At 56.3% G+C, this 20,804-nt stretch overlaps 2 protein-coding genes and 1 long non-coding RNA gene across 7 annotated transcripts in view; 1 reads left to right on the top strand and 2 right to left on the bottom strand.

Moving 5' to 3' along the window:
• LOC309816355 overlaps positions 1-8,572 on the bottom strand; it is a 60,765-nt gene extending 52,193 nt beyond the window's left edge. Inside the window, exon 1 of the long non-coding RNA XR_014296017.1 lies at positions 8,484-8,572. This is a non-coding gene — a long non-coding RNA (uncharacterized lncRNA). The remainder of the gene's footprint in view (positions 1-8,483) is intronic.
• NELFCD (negative elongation factor complex member C/D) lies at positions 172-11,753 on the top strand. 5 transcript variants are annotated; one of them, XM_082643742.1, is made up of 15 exons: positions 172-266; positions 4,276-4,388; positions 4,617-4,726; positions 5,572-5,681; positions 6,325-6,432; positions 6,920-7,072; positions 7,297-7,427; positions 8,078-8,243; positions 8,537-8,671; positions 9,080-9,219; positions 9,941-10,055; positions 10,388-10,483; positions 10,562-10,702; positions 11,005-11,134; positions 11,232-11,753. In XM_082643742.1, exons 1-15 carry the CDS (start codon positions 180-182, stop codon positions 11,264-11,266), a joined length of 1,770 nt encoding a protein of 589 aa, XP_082499868.1. In that variant the 5' UTR covers positions 172-179; the 3' UTR covers positions 11,267-11,753. The 5 variants fall into 5 exon arrangements, with proteins under 5 accessions (XP_082499868.1, XP_082499867.1, XP_082499866.1 ...); XM_082643741.1 differs by having other exon boundaries at positions 4,273-4,388; XM_082643740.1 differs by having other exon boundaries at positions 4,273-4,388; positions 6,920-7,099.
• Position 11,754: 1 nt separating this feature from the next.
• CTSZ (cathepsin Z) lies at positions 11,755-20,716 on the bottom strand. Its single transcript, XM_082643744.1, has 6 exons — positions 20,448-20,716; positions 19,834-19,997; positions 16,122-16,301; positions 13,804-13,954; positions 13,245-13,407; positions 11,755-12,371 (listed from the first exon to the last, which is right to left on the bottom strand). The coding sequence occupies exons 1-6, from the start codon at positions 20,588-20,590 to the stop codon at positions 12,261-12,263; spliced, it is 912 nt and encodes a 303-aa protein (XP_082499870.1). The 5' UTR covers positions 20,591-20,716; the 3' UTR covers positions 11,755-12,260.
• Positions 20,717-20,804: the final 88 nt, after the last annotated feature.

Here is a 20,804-nt window from a genome sequence, read left to right as displayed (position 1 = left end):
GTGTAGGCTGCCCTCTGCGCCCCACCCCTCCGCGCCGGCCCCGCCCCTCCGCCCCGGCCCTGCGCTTCCCGCCTGGGATGAGGCGCGCGTCCGCAGGGGGCGGGGCCGCGGGGCCGCGCGTGCGCTCGCCCGTCCGCCGTGCGCATGCGCTGTGCTCGCGCGCGCGCTCGCGGGAGAGGATGGCGGGGGCCGCGCCGGGCGCCATCATGGACGAGGACTACTTCGGGAGCGCGGCCGAGTGGGGCGACGAGGCGGACGGCGGCCAGGTGAGGGGGGCACCGGGCGCCCCCGACGAGGACTGTTGGTCTCCGTCGCCGGCGGGCCGGCCCCGCCCCCGCCGCGTGGTCCAAGCACAGCCCGCCCCGCCCCCTCCCGCCGCGCGACCACCCCCCGGGCGCGCGGCCTCTCGGGGGGTACTGGACGGGGATGCGTGGTGAGGACCCGGTCCCCCCCAGTGACGGGCTCCGGCCGCAGGGGCACCGCCCCCCAGTCGTGACCCGAGCTGACCTTCCGACCGCCCTGGGGCGGCCTCGGGGCCGGGTCCTGGGACTTCCTAGCCCCGCCGGGAGGGTCAGACACCACCTCGAAGGTGGAAGATTGGGCCCAGACACACAGTGTGAAAAGTAGTCATAATCTTTAAAACAATCCAACTCAGCATCATGAGGGGGAAAAGTGGAACTTGGACTTTCCCACATGTGCTTTACTGTTTGTAAACCATACTCTTGGGCGCTCTGGCTGATGTAATCAGTCCTTGGCCTGAGTAAGGAGGAAAGGATCGTCCATCCTTGACCTTCAAGGGTTTGCTGTGGAAGCTGAGGGAGGCTCAGAACCTTCTCCCCCGAAGCCAGGGGTTGCACAGTCGGAACTGGGCGCTGTCGCTCGGCCAGGGGGCCCCAACCTGATTCTCATCTGAAGACCCACCCGCAGTGACGTTTGAAACCCAGCTTCCCAGGCCCCTCCCCTGGGGCCTGGGAGGAGTTGGTCTGGAGGGGCGCCTAGGAACCTGCCTTGTAACAAGAGTCAAGGTTAGGTGTTTGGGGGACATAATGAAGTGATATTTTGAAGGAAGAAAGCCTGGAGTGGGGCGTGCCCCGTTGAAAGGGGCTGGCCGGGCACTGAGGGTATTGAAGCTGGGGTACAGGGATGCAAAGGTGGGCGCCGTGTTCCAGGAGCTGAAAGGAGGCCTGTGGGGTTAGTTGCCTGGTGGAAGCAGTGGGTTCTGAAGGGCCTTTGAGAGCTGCTGAAAAGCATGACTTGTTCAAGAGTTGGGGGCAGGGAGTGACACTCTAAGCTTCACGTGTTGGATCATTCCAGGGTGTTGGAGGCTTATAGAGTGGAGAGATAGAGTCAGATTTAGCTAATTGAAAATCTGTGTTGGCTCGGGCTTTCACGCATTATCTCATTCCACGCTCAAGATACTGAGTTGGGTGTTAGCTCTGCTCATTTTGTAAATGAAGAAAGTGAGACGGGAGGACCTAGTGATCTGCCCAAGGTCATGAAACTCATACATGAAGGAATGGGGATCCCACTTAAGTCCTTTGTCTCCATCTCCGCTCCAGCAAACCGCCGGACCACCAAAGCCTTCCGGTCACAGCGCGTTACAACTAGGGCATATCTAAGGGCCGTCTAGTCCAGTGCCTTCACTTTATAAACTGAGCACTCCAGTTGTTCACCTTTGCTTAAGCAGTTAGGGATGGCAGAGCCAGGCCTAGACGCCCACAGACAGGAGGCTGGGGAGTCTCACGTTTGGGGAACTTTAAGCATGATCCCGACTTGGCCCACTGACTCTGATAGGCTCTCACTGATGAGAGGGGTGGACTAGATGTTCTTTTCATGTTCATTCTAACTCTGACTTCATGGAGGATAGAGAGAAAGTCAAGAAAGGTGACAGGAAGGGTGGCACGAGCTGGATTTTGAGACAGTGGAAGATCAGTTTCTGTGACCCAGATTCTGTTCACTTAACCCCATGGTGGGTGGATTTGCGGGAGGCAGGAAGATGTGTAAGGAGGCTGCTGTGACATTGAGTCCAGACAACAGAAGCTAAGGGGCACTGCAATGCAGATAGCTTAGTCCGGCTGCGGCTTGCCAGTGGGGAGTGCCGAGGGACCACACTGCGGAGGCACGCGAGCGGAAGGTTGAAGTCGTGCTGGAGCCTGGATGTCTTTTCTGAGGGAGATAGGAAACTTTAAGCAAGAAAGAGGCATCAGATTTGTGGCTTATTAAGGTCATGGTGGCATCAATGTGAAAGGTGACCGAAAGGAAGGAATGGGACCACGCCACTGGGGGACCATTGCAACTGCAAGCGTGCCCAAAATAAGGAAAGGCAGAGGGAAAGAGGGAAGGGAGGGCCAAGCTGGTTAGACACGTGGGAGAGAGAATTGATGGGTCTTTGGACAGGATGTGGGAGCAGAAATCGAAGACCTCTTCTGGGTTTGTGAGTTTAAGGAAACAGGTAGAGATGATGGAGTTCTTTACAAAAACATGGGTTGTAGGAAGCAGATCTGTTTCGAAGGAAAAGAGGAGGTCAGTTTGGAATCTCATGAGTTTGCCGTACTCGTGGGACATGGGAATGGAAGTGAGAATAGGCAGTTGAATACTTGAGTCCAGAGCTTGAGAGAGAGAGAGATCTAGGCTAAATTCCAGATGTATGAGCAGGGAAGTGGCATGACCCAGGAGAAGATGCAGTGGAAAAGATGAGTGCCCAGGGTAGAAGCCCGAGAACGCAGACACCCAAGGATGCCTCTTGGGGCAAAGGCCGGCCTTCCTTCACAAGTTCCTGCTCGAGGCTCCCACTCAAATAAGGTCTGAGAGAAGACTCCCCAGTCTCCATAGTGAAGGAATCATGTTCCTTCTGCTCCCAAAGCACTGCTTTCAGCATGTAAGTCTGGATCAGGGGTGGGCAAGCTTTTCTGGAAAGGGCCAAATAGTAAATACTGTTGGCTTTGCAGGTCTCTGTCACAGCTCCACTCTGCCCATTTTATGGGGGGGAAGCAGGCATAGACAATATGTTTTTTAAAAGGGGGCTGTGTGGCTGTGTTCCAGTAAAGCTTTATTTACAAAGACAAAAGGAGGATGGATTTGGCCCTGGGCCATAGTTTGCTGATCTCTGGCCTAGCTCTTACCCCATTATGTTAGGGGCAGTTACTAGTTTGTAAACTCCTTCAGCAGAAAAAGCCATCTCTTGTCTTACAGTTTCTTAGGTTTCCTGGTGAGAAGTATAGTGCTCAGTATAGCGAGTGTTCAAAAAGCATCTGCTTGTTGGTAACAGCGTTAAAGCTGGACAGACCTTGGGGTCATTCAGTCCATTGTCATCACATCATCATCCTCTTGTGCCCTTAGATTCAGCGACTTGCCTAAGGTCGCTGCCGTGTAGAACAGGGACTGGTATCCAGGCAGGCCTGCTGATTTGAGGCAAGCCAGTGAGCTTCGCTTTCTGACAGCAAATGGATGGCTTATGCCTTCAAGAATCGCTTCATCAGTCTTTGTCGGAAAGCCTTCCATGCATGGCACATATGGAATAGTAATAGTGAGGACAGTAATAGTAACTAACACCTACTGGACTCATACGAAGTGTCAGGTGCTGTGCTTGGCTCTTCCAAAAATTAGCTCCTGGAATCCTCACAGCAGCCAAATGGGAGCAGGTCCTATTGTTGTCTTTGTTCACTAGAAGAGAAATGGATGCCCAGGTGAGGTGTCTTGTATGAGATGCAGTAACTTGTATGACCGCGTACACAAGTTGGCCAGCGTGGAGTCGCGATACAATCTCACTTGGTATGATTCTGGATTCCGTTTTCTTAGCCACTCATTACTTGTCCAGAGTACTTCATGAGATTGTCGTGAAAGTCAAATGAAATGACGTACGTTGAACTTTTTTTTTAATTAATTAATTTTTGGCTGCATTAGGTCTTTGTTGCTGCATGTGGGCTTTCTCTAGTTGCAGCGAGTGGGGGCTACTCTTCGTTGCGGTGCATGGGTTTCTCGTTGTGGTGGCTTCTCTTGTGGAGCATGGGCTTCAGTAGTTGTGGCCTGCAGGCTCTAGAGCGCAGGCTCAGTAGTTGTGGCTTGCGGGCTTAGTTGCTCCGCGGCATGTGGGATCCTCCCGGACCAGGGCTCAAACCCATGTCCCCTGCATTGGCAGGCGGATTCTTAACCACTGTGCCACCAGGGAAGTCCGTGGAACACTTTTGACATGGACACCGTTATACGGGTTTAAGGTGAGATTGCAGGATATTTGTAGTAATGAAGAATAGCCTGGCTCTTTTTGCCCAACAGCAGGAGGATGATTATGGAGAGGGAGAAGATGATGCCGAGGTCCAGCAAGAATGCCTACATAAATTTTCTACCCGGGATTATATAATGGAACCCTCCATCTTTAACACTCTGAAGAGGTATGTGAGAAAGGTGGTTTGCACTGGGAGGAGAAAGTTGTGTAATAGACCCAAAAGATGATGCGTGAAATTCAGAAGAATGCGGTCCGGGAATGGAAGGCCTCTAGGGGTCCCCCCACTTTAAAAGCCTGAATAACCTGTCTTCCTCCTCACCCTGCCATGGCTGTCCATCCCCATGCGCATCTACGTCCACTTGAGTGTCAGAGCTTGTTTGTTACTCTTTTCTAGGTATTTTCAGGCGGGAGGGTCTCCAGAGAACGTTATCCAGCTCTTGTCAGAGAACTACACTGCTGTGGCCCAGACCGTCAACCTGCTGGCCGAGTGGCTCATTCAGACAGGTGCTTTGTGGGGGCTGGTTCTGGCTCTTCCCCGGCCAGACCTTTAGCCGCTGGGTCATTATCATGCTGATAAATTGGAAAGGCCTTCTTTGTTTTCCTGGTTCTTTCTGTTTGTTGGTTTGTTTGTTTTCCTGGTTTTTAATACCTCTGTCAGTAAGAACTGAACTTCTTACCCATTTTCATCGGCTTGATTTTTATCTTTGATTCAATGATTGAGGTTTACAGATAACCTGCAAATGTGATTCTCATTGAGCTGTTTTCCCTACCATGTTGTAGAAGTAGCGGATTATACAGTGTATGTTCAGTGTGTCATTTTTAAGAGGTCTATTATAGCAAACAGAAATGATGGCTAATTTAGGACTGGGCATGATTATGGCTTTTAGCTAATATGATCCAAGTAGAGCCTTACTGTAAATCCTCTGTGCTGAGTACAGATGGCATCGTGGAGGGGGTGCTGCCCGTAAACGAGGTGACTCCCTGCTGTCACGTCATCACACATGAGCGTGCCCCTTGGCTGGCATCTGCTCCGTTCTTCCATGGGGGAGGGGGGGGATGTTCTTCCATTTTGGCAATTTGTCCTTGTTCCTAGCGAGGCTTCGAAGATGTCACTGTCCTTTCCACGTAAACAAGCATCGTTGTGTGTTTTGCCCTGGACTCCTTTTTGGGTCTTACCATCAAATATGAGTAATACTAATTTTTATAAGAGGCCCCAGATCCTAAGTGGTCAGAAGCAGTTCTGTGATATTTGATGTGCATGTAAACTTTTGATCTGTCTACTTTTCTAAAATTACACAGTGAATTGAGAGATTGCCATTTTCCATCTCGTGGCTTTCATTTTCTTTCAGGTGTTGAACCAGTGCAGGTTCAGGAAACCGTGGAAAATCATCTGAAGAGTTTATTGATCAAACATTTCGACCCCCGCAAAGCAGATTCTATCTTTACTGAAGAAGGAGAGGTGAGGAACCTTTTGCCCTCTTTTAATTCCAGCTCCTAGAGTCTTTTGCTGATACCACCTCGCGGTGGAGTGTGGCGCGTTGTGTCAGTCATATAAGAGTCGGGGGCTGAAATCAGGGTGAGACCCAGCTTGCATAGAGTCCGAATGTCCTGTGAAATGCTCTCCTCGGGGCAGGGAGATCTCGCGCTCAGAGCGCCAGGTGCTGGGTGTGAGGTGGACTCGGGGCCGCCCCGGCTCTTTCAGTCGCACAGCCAGAGAGCAGGGGACACATTTTCGTGGCCGCTGCATGTGGTGACGGACGAGACCGCCTGCCTCTCTCTGCTGAGGGCGTGCAGCCAGCGCACCACGACTCGGTGCGTGTGAGGCGGCCCCTAGCCCCAGACGCCCCAGGAAGCGCCTTTCGGTGCCCTCTCGTGAGGAGCTGGAGCTTCCACACGCTGCGGGGGCGTTCGGGGCTCAGGCTCGGCCGCCCGGCCACCAAGCGGTCTCACGGTCTCAGCAGCCCGGGGTCTGCTTCTTCCTTTGTAGGGACCGCGGCCAGAGCAGCAGCCCGGGGGCTCTTGCTGTGCCTGCGGACACGAGGTAACCTTCACTTAGGCAAAAGCTAGGCCTCTTACCTTGCTGTTTGTTTGTTTGTTGTCAGACCCCCGCTTGGCTTGAACAAATGATTGCACATACCACGTGGAGAGACCTTTTCTACAAACTGGCTGAAGCCCACCCAGACTGCTTGATGCTGAACTTCACTGTTAAGGTAGGAAGAGTCCTAGAGTCCGAGAAAAGATGAAAGTATTTATGAATGAGGGTGATTTTGACTTGGTTGGTTGTTGGTCTGTGTCCTTTGAAAAGATCCTACGTGCTTTATTTGTAAAGGTTTTCGTCGTTTCACTTTAGTAAGTCATAAACTTCGAGAAAGAAAAGCATAGACTTTGTATGTTTTGGGATCGACGTGGACTGTGTTTTAGGATTGGGCAGGAACAGGGCACAGAGCCTTGTGTTCGGAGAGAAGCCTCTGAGAGCGCCTGGCCCATCTCCTCCGTCAAACACATGAAGAGTCAAGGGTGGGGGGTTTGACTGGGACCACCAGCCTAGTTAGTGGTGAAGCGGGGACCCGAGCAGAAGTTTGAGACCCACGACCAGTGCCCGTCCCTTCTCACCCCAGGCTTGGCCAGCGGCCACCTTCCTGTGGGTGTGGGGCCACGGCTCGTCAGCGCTGTGTTTGGCTTACTTCCGTGTTGCAGCTTATTTCCGATGCAGGATACCAAGGGGAGATCACGAGCGTGTCCACGGCCTGCCAGCAGTTGGAGGTGTTTTCTAGAGTGCTTCGTACCTCTCTAGCTACAATTTTGGACGGAGGTGAAGAAAACCTCGAAAAAAATCTCCCTGAGTTTGCTGTAAGCGCTTTACTTGATGTGGCTCAGGTTAGGAGGAGGCCGTTTGCACGGGGTCGTGCATCTTCTAACGGGAAATGCTCTTTACTGTGGAGAAGGTCTGGGTCGCAGGGCACCTTCCCAGGTGGGGACTTGCGTGCAGAATTGTCGGAGTCCGACTCTTCTGTCTGCCTTTGTCATTGCTGTGGTCCTGAAACCCCACACGCTGTCTCCCTGCCGTCTTCCAGAAGATGGTGTGTCACGGGGAGCACACGTATCTGTTCGCCCAGGCCCTGATGTCCGTGCTGGCCCAGGAGGAGCAGGGGGGCTCGGCCGTGCGCAGGGCCGCACAGGAGGTCCAGCGCTTCGCCCAGGAGAGGTGAGAGGCTGCCTGTCAGCTTGCTCTCACCCCTACCACACTGCCCTGTGTCCACAACCGAAGACTCTAGGTCCTCCTGTTTTTGACAGATAGGTAAACTTGCTTTTATCCAGTAGAGCTGAAAAAGTCGGGCTAATTTTAAATACGTGAAGAGAGCTTGCTTCGTAAAGTTTTGCTTCGATGAATATTTGGTAAATGATTTGCTTATCGTTGAATTCACTGTACTTATGAACCTAACAGTATTTATGAACCTAAATTCCCAATATATTGGGATTCATCAATGGCACATGGCAACAGTCCTGAAATAGTTCTTCAGTAGTCTGATTGTTAGATCGTGGTCCATATCTTACAGAACAAAACTAGCCCTTACTAGCTTTATTGTCTACTAATGGAGTCTTAAGATACTTAAAAAGTGCGTGGTTCCTTTTAGGAACCCTGCGAGCTGTACTGAACCACTCTTTCCCAGTTAGCTCTAAATGTTTTCATGGGTCAGTTAGTAAGCGTACCAGTGGATGAGAGAAATATGAAAAAACAAAGGGACCCCAACAGTTCAAAGCATAAATCTGAAAGAAGGAAGGAAGGAAAAGGAGAGGGCAGGACAGGGAGCCACTTCATCAGTGATGGGGCATAAACGATTTTTTTTCATCAAGAGGCCATGACGCCAGTCAGATCACGCTCGCACTGGGCACGGCTGCCTCCTACCCCCGGGCGTGTCAGGCCCTTGGGGCTATGTTGTCCAAGGGAGCCCTGAATCCAGCGGACATCACAGTCCTGTTCAAGATGTTTACAAGCATGGACCCGCCTCCTGTTGAACTCGTGAGTTGCTTTTCATTTTAACCCCAAGATGGGACACGCTCAATGCCGATCAGAAGTGTTTCTTTTGGGAAGTTGTTGTTCCTTTGAACTCTCTGAAGTCAGCGAGCGCACGTTCCTCTTGAAATGTTTCTGTCCTCCCCCTGGTCCTTCCTCATCACATCCTCGGCCCTCACACACCCTGAAGCACATGCAGCGGTGGACCTGAGCGGGCCCTCCTGCCATGGGTGCGTGTGGACTTACCTGCCATCTCACTCCTGTGTTCCTTTTCAGTGTGTTTGTGTGTTTCTCTTCAGATCCGGGTGCCGGCCTTCCTGGACCTGTTCATGCAGTCACTCTTTAAACCAGGGGCCAGGATCAACCAGGACCACAAGCACAAGTACATCCACATCTTAGCATACGCAGCGAGCGTGGTGGAGACCTGGAAGAAGGTACTGTCAGTTCTGAGAACTCATGGACTTTTTTAGGGAGCCAGAAACCTCCTCTCTTTGGTGTTATTTGGGAATTTTGGCTGCAGGGAATCACGGGCCCAACTAGTGTCAGAAATGTCTTTTCTAGTGTTTCTGCATAAAATAAGTCAAAGTGCTAAATGTCTCAAGGAAAGGTGCACAGCATCTACGGTACTAATTTAAACTGTAATTTGAAGTGTGGCTAAAGAAACGAAACCGATTCCCTAGGCCACCGACAGATGCCGGTCTCCCTGGCGGACGGTCTCGCTGTGTGACGGGGACACTTCAGAGACAGGGACGGGGGTTTGCAGAGAGAAGGGCCGAGGCCAGGTTACCCCAACTGCAAGGACGCGGGCACCGTCGGGATTCACCGACTTCGTGTGTTTTCAGAACAAGCGAGTCAGCATCAATAAAGACGAGCTGAAGTCAACATCAAAAGCTGTTGAGACTGTTCACAACTTGTGTTGCAACGAGAACAAAGGGGCGTCGGAGCTTGTGGCCGAGCTGAGCACCCTGTACCAGTGTATCAGGTGAGCACGAGGAGGCGCTCACCCTGATTCCCTGGGGACGAGGGGTTTGAGCTTCCGTATTAAAAGCTCAAAAAACATAACAGATTCAGAGATACTTATTCATCGTATTTCTCTTTCGTAAATAGAGCACGTTAAACTGTTCTAGCAGCATGAGTAATTTTCAGGTGTTTACTTGCCAGAAGTCCGTTTGCAAATTAGACTAAGAAAAAGGAAGACCAACCAGAATTACAAAAATTGATTTGAAGAAGAGGCTCTATTTACAGGAAAAGTTAGACCAACAAAGTATCGCCTAGATAGAGATGGTGGGTGTCATGCCAGTTATATAAAGAAGCATTCACTAGAAAAGCTTACACACAGGGTGTCCTCTTAGGCATTTGAATCTTCCTCCCTTAATTTGTACTAGTGACAAAGAAAGGGTTTGCTAAATAAAAGTAAGCTTCAGCCCAGTCCACCAGGCTCATGGAGTGTTGCATGAATGGCCTTTTCCTTTCAGACCAGCAAAGTTGGTCCAGAGTCAGCTGAGTGTGGGATGCGGGTTCTCGAGCTGCACGTTTGAGAGGATGCTGGTCTCGTCAGCCTGATCTCAGCTCATCGTGTCTCCCTGGCAGAGCACGTTGAAGAGTGACTTGATGGGCTGGCTTGAGTTGCTGGTGTTTAGTTTTGGTGTTTGCCCTTTAGAAAACTTTGTTTAAAGGAAGCGTTCTGCCTTGTTCACCTGAAGGTTTCCAGTGGTGGCCATGGGTGTGCTGAAGTGGGTCGACTGGACTGTGTCAGAGCCCAGGTACTTCCAGCTGCAGACGGACCACACCCCGGTGCACCTGGCGCTGCTGGACGAGGTAGGGGCTGCGGACCCCCCAGCTCCGGGTCCGAGGCTCCCGCACGTCTGTTCCACGCCTTCAGAAGGCAGTCCTTCCAGAGCTGGTTCTTTCTGTTCTAAATGAGGAGTTTCCTTTTAAGGAGCTGGTTTCGTTGACTCCCCAGATCTCAGTTTTTATCAAGCGTCCCTGAAAGGATGAGGAATGGGGCAGAGGCTGACCGGCCCCGGGCCGAGTGCTGGGACCGCCGTCGTCAGCCGCAAGCTGTCTTTGGTGGCGGTTCTCTGGGGCCGACGGGGAGCCCAGAGGCCCAGCCATAGCACTCAGGGCGGCTGCCTTTGGCTTCTTTGTAGATCAGCACCTGCCACCAGCTCCTCCACCCGCAGGTCCTGCAGCTGCTGGTGAAGCTCTTCGAGACGGAGCACTCCCAGCTGGACGTGATGGAACAGGTGAGCGGGCAGCCCTCGGGCTGGGCCGCACAGTGGGAAGGCGGCCCCTTTCTCAGCCTTGTCACCCCGCCCGTGCAGCTCGAGTTGAAGAAGACCCTCCTGGACAGGATGGTGCACCTGCTGAGCCGGGGCTACGTGCTCCCTGTGGTCAGTTACATCCGCAAGTGTCTGGAGAAGCTGGACACCGACATCTCCCTCATTCGCCACTTTGTGACTGAGGTCAGCGCGCGCCGGTTACCGCTTCCCCTGGCAGCGCCCTTTCTGGGCTTGGTGTAGTCATCTTGCACCGAACTCCGGGAGCCGTGCCTTCGCATAGTCACAGTGATGACAGTGACACGGACACCAGTCTACCAGGCACCTCCTACCTGCAGGAACAGTGTCTTACCTTCCTGACCCCTGGGCGTCTTAATGTCGGAGATTGTCGGCAGGAAGCACAATGGCCGGGGCTGGGGGAGGGGGCTCGCCGCACTGTTGCCGTCTGACTGGTGGTCGGAGCCGCTCACAGGCTGTGCTCCCCGTAGGTGCTCGACGTCATTGCGCCCCCCTACACCTCTGACTTCGTGCAGCTTTTCCTTCCTATCCTGGAGAACGACAGCATCGCCGGCACCATTAAAACAGAAGGTGAACACGACCCTGTGACAGAGTTTATAGGTAGGGCTGGCGCGAGCGTCTCTGGGCTGCAGCTCTCAATGTCATTGCTTCCCTCCTGTTTCTAACCCAGTGCCTGTTTTCCTTCTGTTTGTTAAAGCTCACTGCAAGTCTAACTTCATCTTGGTGAACTGATTCAGAGCATCCTCCAGAGCTGGAGCAGAACATTCCAGGAGACCCGCTGTGGAAAAACCCTTTCCAGAAGCTATTGTTGAAGAGGCCCAGTCCGCATCTTGGAAATGGGCTCTGGTGGGAGGAGGTGGATAACTTTTTTAAGAAGGAAGATGTAATGGCTATTAGGAACAGTCCCCTCTCCTCGTGAGTCCAGGGCTGCCCCCAAGTCCTGTTTACAGTATTCATTTCCCCCAGTGGCGGAACTAGGTTCCCGTTACCTCTTGGGATGTAGCCAACTGTCAGCCCCGGGGGTGGTGGAAATTCAGAAACTGAGACACTTAGATGCACTATTTTCAGAGTTGATTTAAGTTTCACAAGGCTCCGTCGGTTAGTTCATATTATTGCAATTGCTTTCATTTTCCGAGAACAAATAAAAAGCCCTGCGGTTGGAAGGTGTAGGTCTCGGTGTTAATGTTGTTTTCGTGTGTAAATAAAGCACTCAGATTCAGTTCTGGTGTGAAGTGTGCATTTTATTCACCCCTTTGGCCACTTGAGATCGCCATCCCCCTGCGGCCCTACCGTTGATTTCAGGGTGACAGAGGAACTGGTGATGACAAGTCTGAAATGGTCCACCTCTTAAATACATCACAGACCACAGTCGTCAAATCATTTATTGAAGAAAACGGAGGTCACATCATTCACCACCTGATGGATCACGCTTCTCCAGGCAGATGGTGCGCTGCCGTCCTCCCGGCAGGAAGCCGTCCTGTGCGGGTGCTGGGTCGTCTCCTCCGCGACTCCCCCGCCCCAGGAACGCTTTCAGCCCGTGCGGCATCGCGGCGGCCGTCCCTCCTCGGCGCCCAGGGCAGTCACCGGCCGTCACGTATGTGACCGCCAACCCCCAGTTCCTTCAAACCACGGCAGTACCACCCCAGTGCCCGTGAAGGTGGGATCCCCTCTGGTTACGGCTCATGCGATCATTTCTTCAAGAGCCGCTCCTCTGGAGACGTCTGCCTTAAACGATGGGGTCCCCAAATGTGCAGTTCTCCTCGATGGCAAGGTTGTAGTCAGCACCCTTGCCACCTTGGTAGGCGCTGGTCACTATGCGCATCCAGCCTCGCTCACCCTGTGAGGAGTGGGACCGTGCGTCAGCTCAGATCCTGTCTGCGCTGTGCGCAGACTGACTCCCTCCCCTCCTCACTCAGCCTCAGGCTCGGCGGGGCCTGCAGCGTCCCAGCCACCCGCTCGGCTGCCCCTCCCCTTTCCTGGGACCCCTGTTCGGAAATAGCTTTCGTGAAATATCTAACTTGGTTAATATTCAACACGAGGGGTACATGGCCCTTATGCCGAGAGCTAATTAATGTAACTAAAATGTTGATCGACTCTTTAGACCAGATGACTCGACTACCTATTAATATCCCCATTTATAGTCGTTTAATAAAAAACATTGACATTTCATCACTTCGACATAAATCACCTTCCCTGATTTCGTAACAATGAATTTGTGTCTTCAGCTGTTAATGGTTAATACTAGGTCTTAGAAATGAAAATTCTGGCAGTTAATTTAATTCCCCTGGGTTTTTGACTCAACTCAAAAAGTATTTTTGAAGAAACTCCACAGTATTACTTAGGAGAGCCGAAAGTATGGCAAGAAAAAGAATGAGATGGTTGTAGAAGGATAGAAGCTAGCTAAAGGGCAACTTCTAAAGCAGCACTTCTCAGCCCCCGTCCCCCTCGGGAGACATCTGTCAATGTCTGCAGACGTATTTTGGTTGTCACAGCTGGGGAGCGGGCAGGAGCATCCGGCATCTACTGGGTAGGGGCCGGGATGCTGCTAAACGTGCTGCGACGCACAGGACGGGGACAGGCCCCGTGCAGCGCAGAAGGCCCTCACCCCACGTGTCTGGAGCCTGAAGCCCCTCTGCTCAGGGCCGCAGGTCTCAGCTACAAAACCCCCAGAACCATCCAAGTGAGAGGAGTCGCAGTGGAAATGTCTTACCCATGGTTCGCCCCACGAATTCCGGACGATCCAGTACTCTGTCCCATGGCTGACACCCCAGCCGGCCACGGAGACTATGTGGTTTATGTAGGCCCTGTTGTGGTATTCAGCATAGATGCCACCGGTGTAGTTAGACATCTTATCCGTTGCCATTATACCGCAGCTGAGAGCAAGCAGGGAAAGAATGAGCGCTTTCAGTGGCCATAGTTGACCATCGTTAGGAAGAGCCGTGTGGATCCAGCTCAGATAACGCACACCTGATGATTCTGCCCAAACTTCTGTTGTTACTCACTTGGCGTCCTCCCTACCGAAGCCGCCCCAGCCGCCCCAGAGCACTGGCTACACTCTGGGAGCTGTCCATGGATGCGTCCTTCCCTCACAATAATCCTACGAGGGGCACATGGGCTACTGAGCTTTACTTTTGAGAAAACTCACGTGGCAGCTGTGTCTCCAGCCTTGTGGGTAAAGTTGGCCAGAAGGAAAGGGGTGAAAATCACCCGGGTCCCTTTTACTGGAAGCGTGCACGCCCCCTGCAGGCAGGGGTCTCAAAGCTCCTCACCTGATGGGGCCCTTCGCATAGATTTCTGCCATCATCTTCTCCCTCCCGGAGAGGGAGCCGTAGTCGCCAACTTTCCAGAGGGTGTAGTTCTTGATGACATGGCACTCGCTGAATTCAGTGCACGTTCCACACTGGTTAAACTTGTCACACTCTGGGGACAGCACGGAAAGTCAGCGTGAAGCCATTTCCTCGTTAACCCCTGAACAAAGTAGTACACCCAGACCCAATCTCCACTCTTCTAACTGAACGCTCCATCCATCAGCTAATAATGGAAATCTTCTTGCCCTCGGGTGTTTAATTACCCTCTTCCTTCAGCGGCAGGAGTTATAAAAAGCCTTTCCCCAGGCCTCAGTGGATAGAAACGTTAATTAGCACATAGTAGGTGCTCAAAAGCTCCACTTTTCCTTTAAAGTCAGGAGAAAGGCCTTTGCACAATACTCTACAGCTAAGAATAGAGTGTAATTAGATTATTCACTTTTAATAAGACTGTATTGTTGGCTAGTGAATAGGCCGACACATTTGGGGAAAAAATAAGCATTTTCTTATTATTTCGGTCTGAGGAGGTATCAATAATTAGGCCTCAAAAAACAGTGCAGCTATTAGATCTGGAAGACTCCACACCGTCTCCTGCATCCTTCCTGGGCCCTAGACAGTATTACTTCTCACCTCATCCATCCTGCCTCGGCCCGTGGCACCACTTTCTACTGCTTTCACGTTACCTATTTCTGTTATAGTTTTGTATCTATCCAGACTCCTCTCCCAAGACATTAAACTCCTTGAGGATTAAACTGTTGGTTTAATTTGTCCCTTGGACACCAAATGCCCAGGACAACCTGAAAAAAGGTGGATCTGTGGCCACATTTGCTAATACAAAGACAGGACTACTGGAACTTGCCTGGTGGCGCAGCGGTTAAAATCCGCCTGCCAATGCAGGGGACACGGGTTCGGTCCCTGGTCGGGGAAGATCCCACATGCCATGGAGCAACTAAGCCCATGCGCCACAACTACTGAGCCTGTGCTCTAGAGCCCACGAGCCACAACTACTGAGACTGCGTGTCACAACGACTGAAGCCCGCGCGCCTAGAGCCTGTGCTCCGTAACAAGAGAAGCCACCGCAATGAGAAGCCTGCGCACCGCAACGAAGAGCAGCCCCCGCTCGCTGCAACTAGAGAAAGCCCGCGTGCAGCAACGAAGACCCAACACAGCCAAAAAAAAAAAAGCCAGGACTACTTATTGCAAACAATCAGGTGCCCGTGAGTTCCATCTGGCCCTGTTGTACTAGGTGGGAGGAGGGGCCTGGCCGAGGACAGACAAGACCAGTTCTGGGCGGATCAGGGCCACAAGGACCGCCTGGTTCCCGATTCTGAGCCCTCGGGGGCCCTCCCTTCTCCCCTTCATCCTGGACACCTCTCCTTGGTTCTCTGACCCCTGCTGCATCTATCACTTCAACAACTCACTGGACCAGTTTGGGAAGATGCTTCCTGGCTGGGCAATACGGCCTGGGAGGCAAGGCGGGGGCAGCCTGTGGGCGTGGGATGGCGCCTTCAGAAGGTACAGGGGCCTGAGCACACATTTTACAGATGGAAGGGGGGGCAGAAAAGCCCCCCAGGCTCCCCCCCACACACCGCCGTCCTCCCCGCTCCTGTCTCAAAAGGCCTTTCGAGTTGGTCTCAGCTCTCTGCTCTGGTTACGAGGGAGCTCAGACAGGTGACTTAAAATGCCCACTGTGGGGTTAGGGTTTGGACTTTTCTTTCCTTGGGTTTACAAGGGGAGCAGCCTGGAAGGACCGTGCCGCCTCCAGGGCCCCAGGCCAGCTTGCATCCGCTGGTCCGTGCAGCGCCCTTGGCTCCAAATCCACCCAGATGCAGGCAGCCGGGACCAGGGTCTCAAACCAGGCCGGGCCTGCCTGCTTCCTGCCTGCTCGCCATACCCGGCTCCTGAAAAACACTCTTCCCTTGATGAGCATTCCCCTTACAAAGGGCCATGAAACCACCAAAATGCCAACACGTCAAAACCCAAACACCAGGGCCCGGCCTGGCCGCAGGGCACGCAGGCTGGAGACCCCCATCCCAAGTCCTTTTTTGTTGGTCTTCCCACCAAGGATGCCAGGCCCCACCTTTCCCGTCCCCGCACCCCAGGAGACACACGGCCGCAGGGCGCTCCCAGCTCTGTCCCGCCCTCCCCCAGGGCCCCGGCCACAGGCCCTGAGAAGTGTGCCGGCCTGGGTTCCGGGCCACACGTGCGCTGGGAAGAGGGCAGAGTGTGAGTGTGAGTGTGTGTGTGTGTGTGCGTGCGTCTGGGGGATGAGCAGGCCCTACCTTGGTCCTTGGCCTGGTAGTTGTTACAGGTCTCGTCGGGGATGCCGTGCCAGTGGGCGTACTCCCACACCGGCAGGTCGTTGCCCCCCTCGCAGGAGCCGGCGTTGCCGCAGTCGATCACGTGCTGCACGGACAGCAGGATGGAGGGCCACGCTCCCTTTCTCTTGATGTTGATCCGGTCTGCGGGGGCAGCACCCATGCTGGTCAGCACCCACCCCACTGCCTGCCGCTCCGGGGGCCACGCATCCCTCTCTGGAGGGCCCTCCCCTCCTCCCTGGGGTCCCTGCTCTCCAGAGAGGCCTCCCGGGCCCTTCCTGGCACCGATGCCCACCCTCCCCCCACTACAAGTGCCATCTGGGCAGGGCCGGGCGTGTCCTGCCTGAAGGCTGGTAGAACCCGAGGGCACTGGGGAGCCAGACTAGGGGCCGGTCGGCGACCCCACTCTCATTCCCCACGCGCCTGGGCCCACACACCCCACGGGGCGGCTGGGGACGGCTGAGGGCAGCCACGGCCCCCCGCTCCTTGCCCCCCTTTCCCTGCACAGACGGCATCCTGCGGGGCCCCGCAGCCAACCCCACCAAGGGCCCGCCATCTTGTTTTCAACCGTTCCGCAGCCGCCCACCTCGTGGCCGCATCCCGAGTTCCCACCTCCAGCTCAGAACTCACCGCAGCTGCGCCTGTTCCGTCCCTGATGACGGCGAGCCAGCGGCCGGGCCCTCCACCCACCAGCAGCCCCTCCAGGCGCCCCCTTCCTTCCCTCCTGCAGCCCCGGGTCCCCTACACCCCTGGGGTCACCTCCTAGGCCCTTGGGCCCACAGGGCTGTACATCCAGCCCTGTGACCAGCCCCGGGCTTGTGGAACCCACGGCCGGTCACCAGCACGTGCCCCGGCCCTTCCCACAGCGCCCCTGGACGCACCGCCCAGTGCTCTTCCGCGGACAGCCCTCTGCGGACCCCCCTGTGCGGGTGAGCCCCGTCCTCCAGCCAAGCTGGTCTCCCCAGGCTCCTCAGCAGCCTCCCGCCGCGCCCGCCCTGGGCGCTCAAGCCTCCTCCCCGGCCTTGCTGACCCTGCAGCTGACACCGCTTCACCCAATAACCCCTCCCACCTGAGGGGACCCGCCCCGTTCTTCAGCTCTTGGCGTCCAGACTGGGTCCCAACACGGAACGGGGAGCCAGCTTACACAGGCTCTGCGGGCAAGCCAGGGTTTTGTTCTATCTGCCTGAAACCTTGGAGGGTTTCAAGCGGAACAGAAAAGGGACCCGGCCTGGGTCTGAGCTGCTCCACCAGGGGAGCAGCAGGCGGACCGGGCGGGCGGGCAGCTCCGCCGCGGTGCTTGGAAGGTAGAGTCCAGCCCTGCGGCCCGATGTTCTGCGGGTGAAAAGCAGGAGGCCGGCCGCCTCTGGGCCTGGGCCTGAGCCTGAGTGAGGCAGGGGTGGCTTTCTCCCGGAGCGATCAGGGAGGCCGGGGAAGAACCGGTTTGGGGGTGAGGGTGGTGGCAGAAAAGAGGAGCACGTGAGGTCTGAGGTGTCCCGCGGGTGGGCGTGACGGCCGAGTCCAGGTGCAGGGTCCCGGGGAGCCCAGTGTCCAGAAGTGAAGCGGGCGGGTGAAGGAGGGGCCAGTGAGGCAGAGACCGGGGGTGGGGGGGGCCTGTGGCTAAAGGCGAGGAAAACATTTCGGGGAGGGTCTGATCGAGCACAACCGGGCAGGGTGAGGCCCAGGGGCAACCACCAGACCTGCCCCGGGCGGCCCCGTGCCGGTGACCTCGGCGAGGAGCTGGCAGGCGACGGGAGGGGGTCGGGTTGGCAGGGAGAAGGTGGGGACTGCAGGCCCCTCCAGGAGCCCAGAAGTGGGGTGGCGGCTGGAGACGGGGTGGGGTTCAGAGATGGCCAGGTCTGAGCATCGGCAGGGATGGCCTTGTCCAGGGGCTCAGACGCTGGACGGCCGGGGACAGGAGGGAAGGCGGGCTATGACCAGCTGCAGTAGGTGGCGGCTGGGCCGGGCACCGTGGAAGTCCCCTTCTGGGGGCTTCTGTTTTCTCAGCGAAAGAGGAAGAGGATGCCTGCTGCTAGGGAGGCCGTTAGGGGTTGGAGAGCAAGAGGGGAGAAGCAGTCATCTGCCCAGGAGACTCCACTCCAGCAAGTGGAGGGCTGACCGCTGAACAGGGACAGGCCATCCCCTCCAGGCCCCCGCACTCCTCTACAGATGCAAATCTTGGCATGTGACTCCCACCCTAAGATCCCTGGGGCTTCTGCCTGGCCCCTCCCCTGGGGGTAGGGCCCCTGGTGACCTTCTCAGCTTCCCCCACCCACCCTTAGGCCCCTGCCACAAAGGCCCACTCAGTTCCTCCAGGCCAGGGAGTGCGCCATTCCTGCCAGGCCTTTGCCCAGAGCCTCTCGCTCGAGGCCCGCCCACACCCACCCTGCCTGCCTGCCTGCCTGCCTGCCTGCCCGCCTGGCCTGCGGGGCCCTGAAGTCTCCCAGCGGCTCCAGTGGTTAAGCCTCGCTCCGCATTCTCCAGGGGCCCTGTCCATCTCCATCCCGGTCAGGGGCCTCCCCAGCTGCCCAGAAGAGCTCCTACACCTTAAAATGGGGCTCAGGGAGTTCCCTGGTGGCCCAGTGGTTAGGACTCGGCGTGTTCACTGCTGTGGGCCGGGGTTCAACCCCTAGTTGGGGAACTAAGATCCTGCAAGCCGCGGGGTGCAGCCAAAACAAATTTTTTTAATAAAATAAAATAAAAAGGGGCTCAGCCTACCCGCCCCCACCCTCCTCCTTCCTGAAGGGTCGGAAGTACAGCCCAGCCCCCAGGAGAGACGGGGCAGGGCCACCATGAGACCCTGCCAGATGCCCCCAGTACAGCCGGCTGGCCCTGGGGTCCAGACGCCACCCCTACTCCTCATCCTAAAGACAGCCCAGCTTCCGGGCTCTGCTTCCGGCTGTCACTCCCACAAAGGCCTAGTCTCCTGACCTCCCTGCCAGAGCCTGTCTCCTCATCTGCAAAGTGGGAGCAATCACAGGGCAGCCAGGAGGCTTAAATGGGATGAGACATTGAGCTAGGCCAAGGGCGGTAGCCACACATTGGCTTAACACAATGCCACAGGGCAGGAGTTCGAAAGATTCCGGCGTGATTGCAGGCTCCCGGAACTCCGAGATGAATGAAGGCCCAGGCTGGTGTGAAGTCCCCCTCCCTCCCCTACCAAGGCAGGCCCAGCAGCCTTCTAGAGCGGCGCTGACTTCGGATCCCCCCCGCCCCCCAACCCCGGCCTCGAGGTTTCCCGCCCTCGCTGCAGCCAGGCGGCTAAGGCCCAGATGAGAAAACGGCCAGCCTTGCTCAATGTTCCAAACCCAGGGCAGGCATTCATTTCAAATATTAACTACGCTGAAAAGCAGCTTCACTTCCGCATACCCAAACACCAGCAGGGGGTTCGGTGAGTTTGTGGTTTGATCCCCAAGAGCCCAGGTCACAAGCTTCGGGACAGATAAGGCTCCTGGGAGCCGTTTGTCACAGGTCTCCAGTCCTGTGACTGCCGGGCATCCACAGGCCCCGGGTCCGCTCCCCTAGGCCTGACGCAGACACCGCCCCATGCCAGGCTGAGTCCTGGCACAGAACTGCAGGCCCCCGGGACCCTGGGCTGCAGCTGCCGGTACTGACAACGAAGGCAGCCGGACGGGCCCTCCTGGCCCACAGTGAAGAAGGGCCGCAGTCCCCGACCTACCCGCCATGGCGCTGGTGCTGCCGTGGGCCCAGCAGGAGCCACAGTACTGGGGGATGTGCTGGTTCCTGGTGACACTGGCGTAGTTGACCCCATTCACGTTGCGCCAGTCCCAGCTCTTGGGCAGATCCGATAGGGACAGGTACTCGTGAGGCCGGGGGTATGTCCTGGGAACAGACCACCACCACTGGAATCAGCACTGGGGCCCCGGGGGTCGGGCGCGCAGGCACCGTCCCCAGCGCCCTCTCCCCTCCCCAAACTGCGAGCGAGAGGGAGCGGGCCGTCTCAGCCAGGAGACGCCCCAGCCCGCTCAGAATCTGAAGGGGGCAGGGCACACACGCGCCCCCCGCAGTGCAGGAACCAGACCGCTCCGCCAGCCATGCTCCAAATGCCAGGGCGGCGAGGCTGGCCTGCCTCCTGCACCGGTGCGCCTCGTCCAACCCCGCAAATGGGAAAGAGCGCGCCCCCAAAGCAACGGGGCTGGCCCTGACCCTCAGAGGTCAAGGGAGGCTGGGCGTCCTGGTTCCTGGCACCCCAAGGAGGCGGCAGGGTCCCCCAGGCGGGAGAGGGCGCAAAGCCCCGGGAGATGGGCAGCCCCCTCCCCCAGCCGCCCCGACCTGCGCCCCAGCTGGGTGAGCTGGTCCCCCCGCAGGGGCCGGTAGCAGCCGCGGCCCGGGCGGAAGTGGAGGCCGGCCCGCGCCGCGCTCGCCGGCAGCACGAGCAGCAGCAGCACGAGCTGCGCCGGCCCGGACGACGCCATGGCTCCCTCGCCGGTGCGATCGGACCCCGACTCGAATCCCGACTCGGATCCCGCGCCGATAGCTCCTCCACCAGCCTCCGCCCCGGCCGCCCCGCCCGGCCCTTAAGGTGGCTGCGCGCGGGCGGGACACTCCCCCGGGGCGGGGCGCGCGGCTGCCCCCGGTGACCCGGCCCCGCCCCGCACGGCCCGCCGCCAGGACTCGGGTCACGCGCCA

The sequence above is a fragment of the Mesoplodon mirus genome (assembly GCF_964341445.2).
Source record: "Mesoplodon mirus genome assembly, chromosome: 15".
NCBI lineage: Eukaryota > Metazoa > Chordata > Mammalia > Artiodactyla > Ziphiidae > Mesoplodon > Mesoplodon mirus.
This window is presented reverse-complemented; position numbering and strand designations above follow the sequence as displayed.

Bases quoted from the DNA above. Each gene is read 5' to 3' on its own strand.
- NELFCD (XM_082643738.1), top strand. From the start codon at position 180: ATGGCGGGGGCCGCGCCGGGCGCCATCATGGACGAGGACTACTTCGGG. The intron at 7,428-8,077 runs GTGAGAGGCTGC...TTTTTCATCAAG, and splicing joins CAGCGCTTCGCCCAGGAGAG to AGGCCATGACGCCAGTCAGA. The intron at 11,135-11,231 runs GTAGGGCTGGCG...TGTTTGTTAAAG, and splicing joins CCCTGTGACAGAGTTTATAG to CTCACTGCAAGTCTAACTTC.
- CTSZ (XM_082643744.1), bottom strand. From the start codon at position 20,590: ATGGCGTCGTCCGGGCCGGCGCAGCTCGTGCTGCTGCTGCTCGTGCTG. The intron at 13,955-16,121 runs GTAGGGCCTGCT...TGCTGTCCCCAG, and splicing joins CTACCAGGCCAAGGACCAAG to AGTGTGACAAGTTTAACCAG. The intron at 13,408-13,803 runs GTGAGGAGCTTT...GCTTGCTCTCAG, and splicing joins TATGCGAAGGGCCCCATCAG to CTGCGGTATAATGGCAACGG.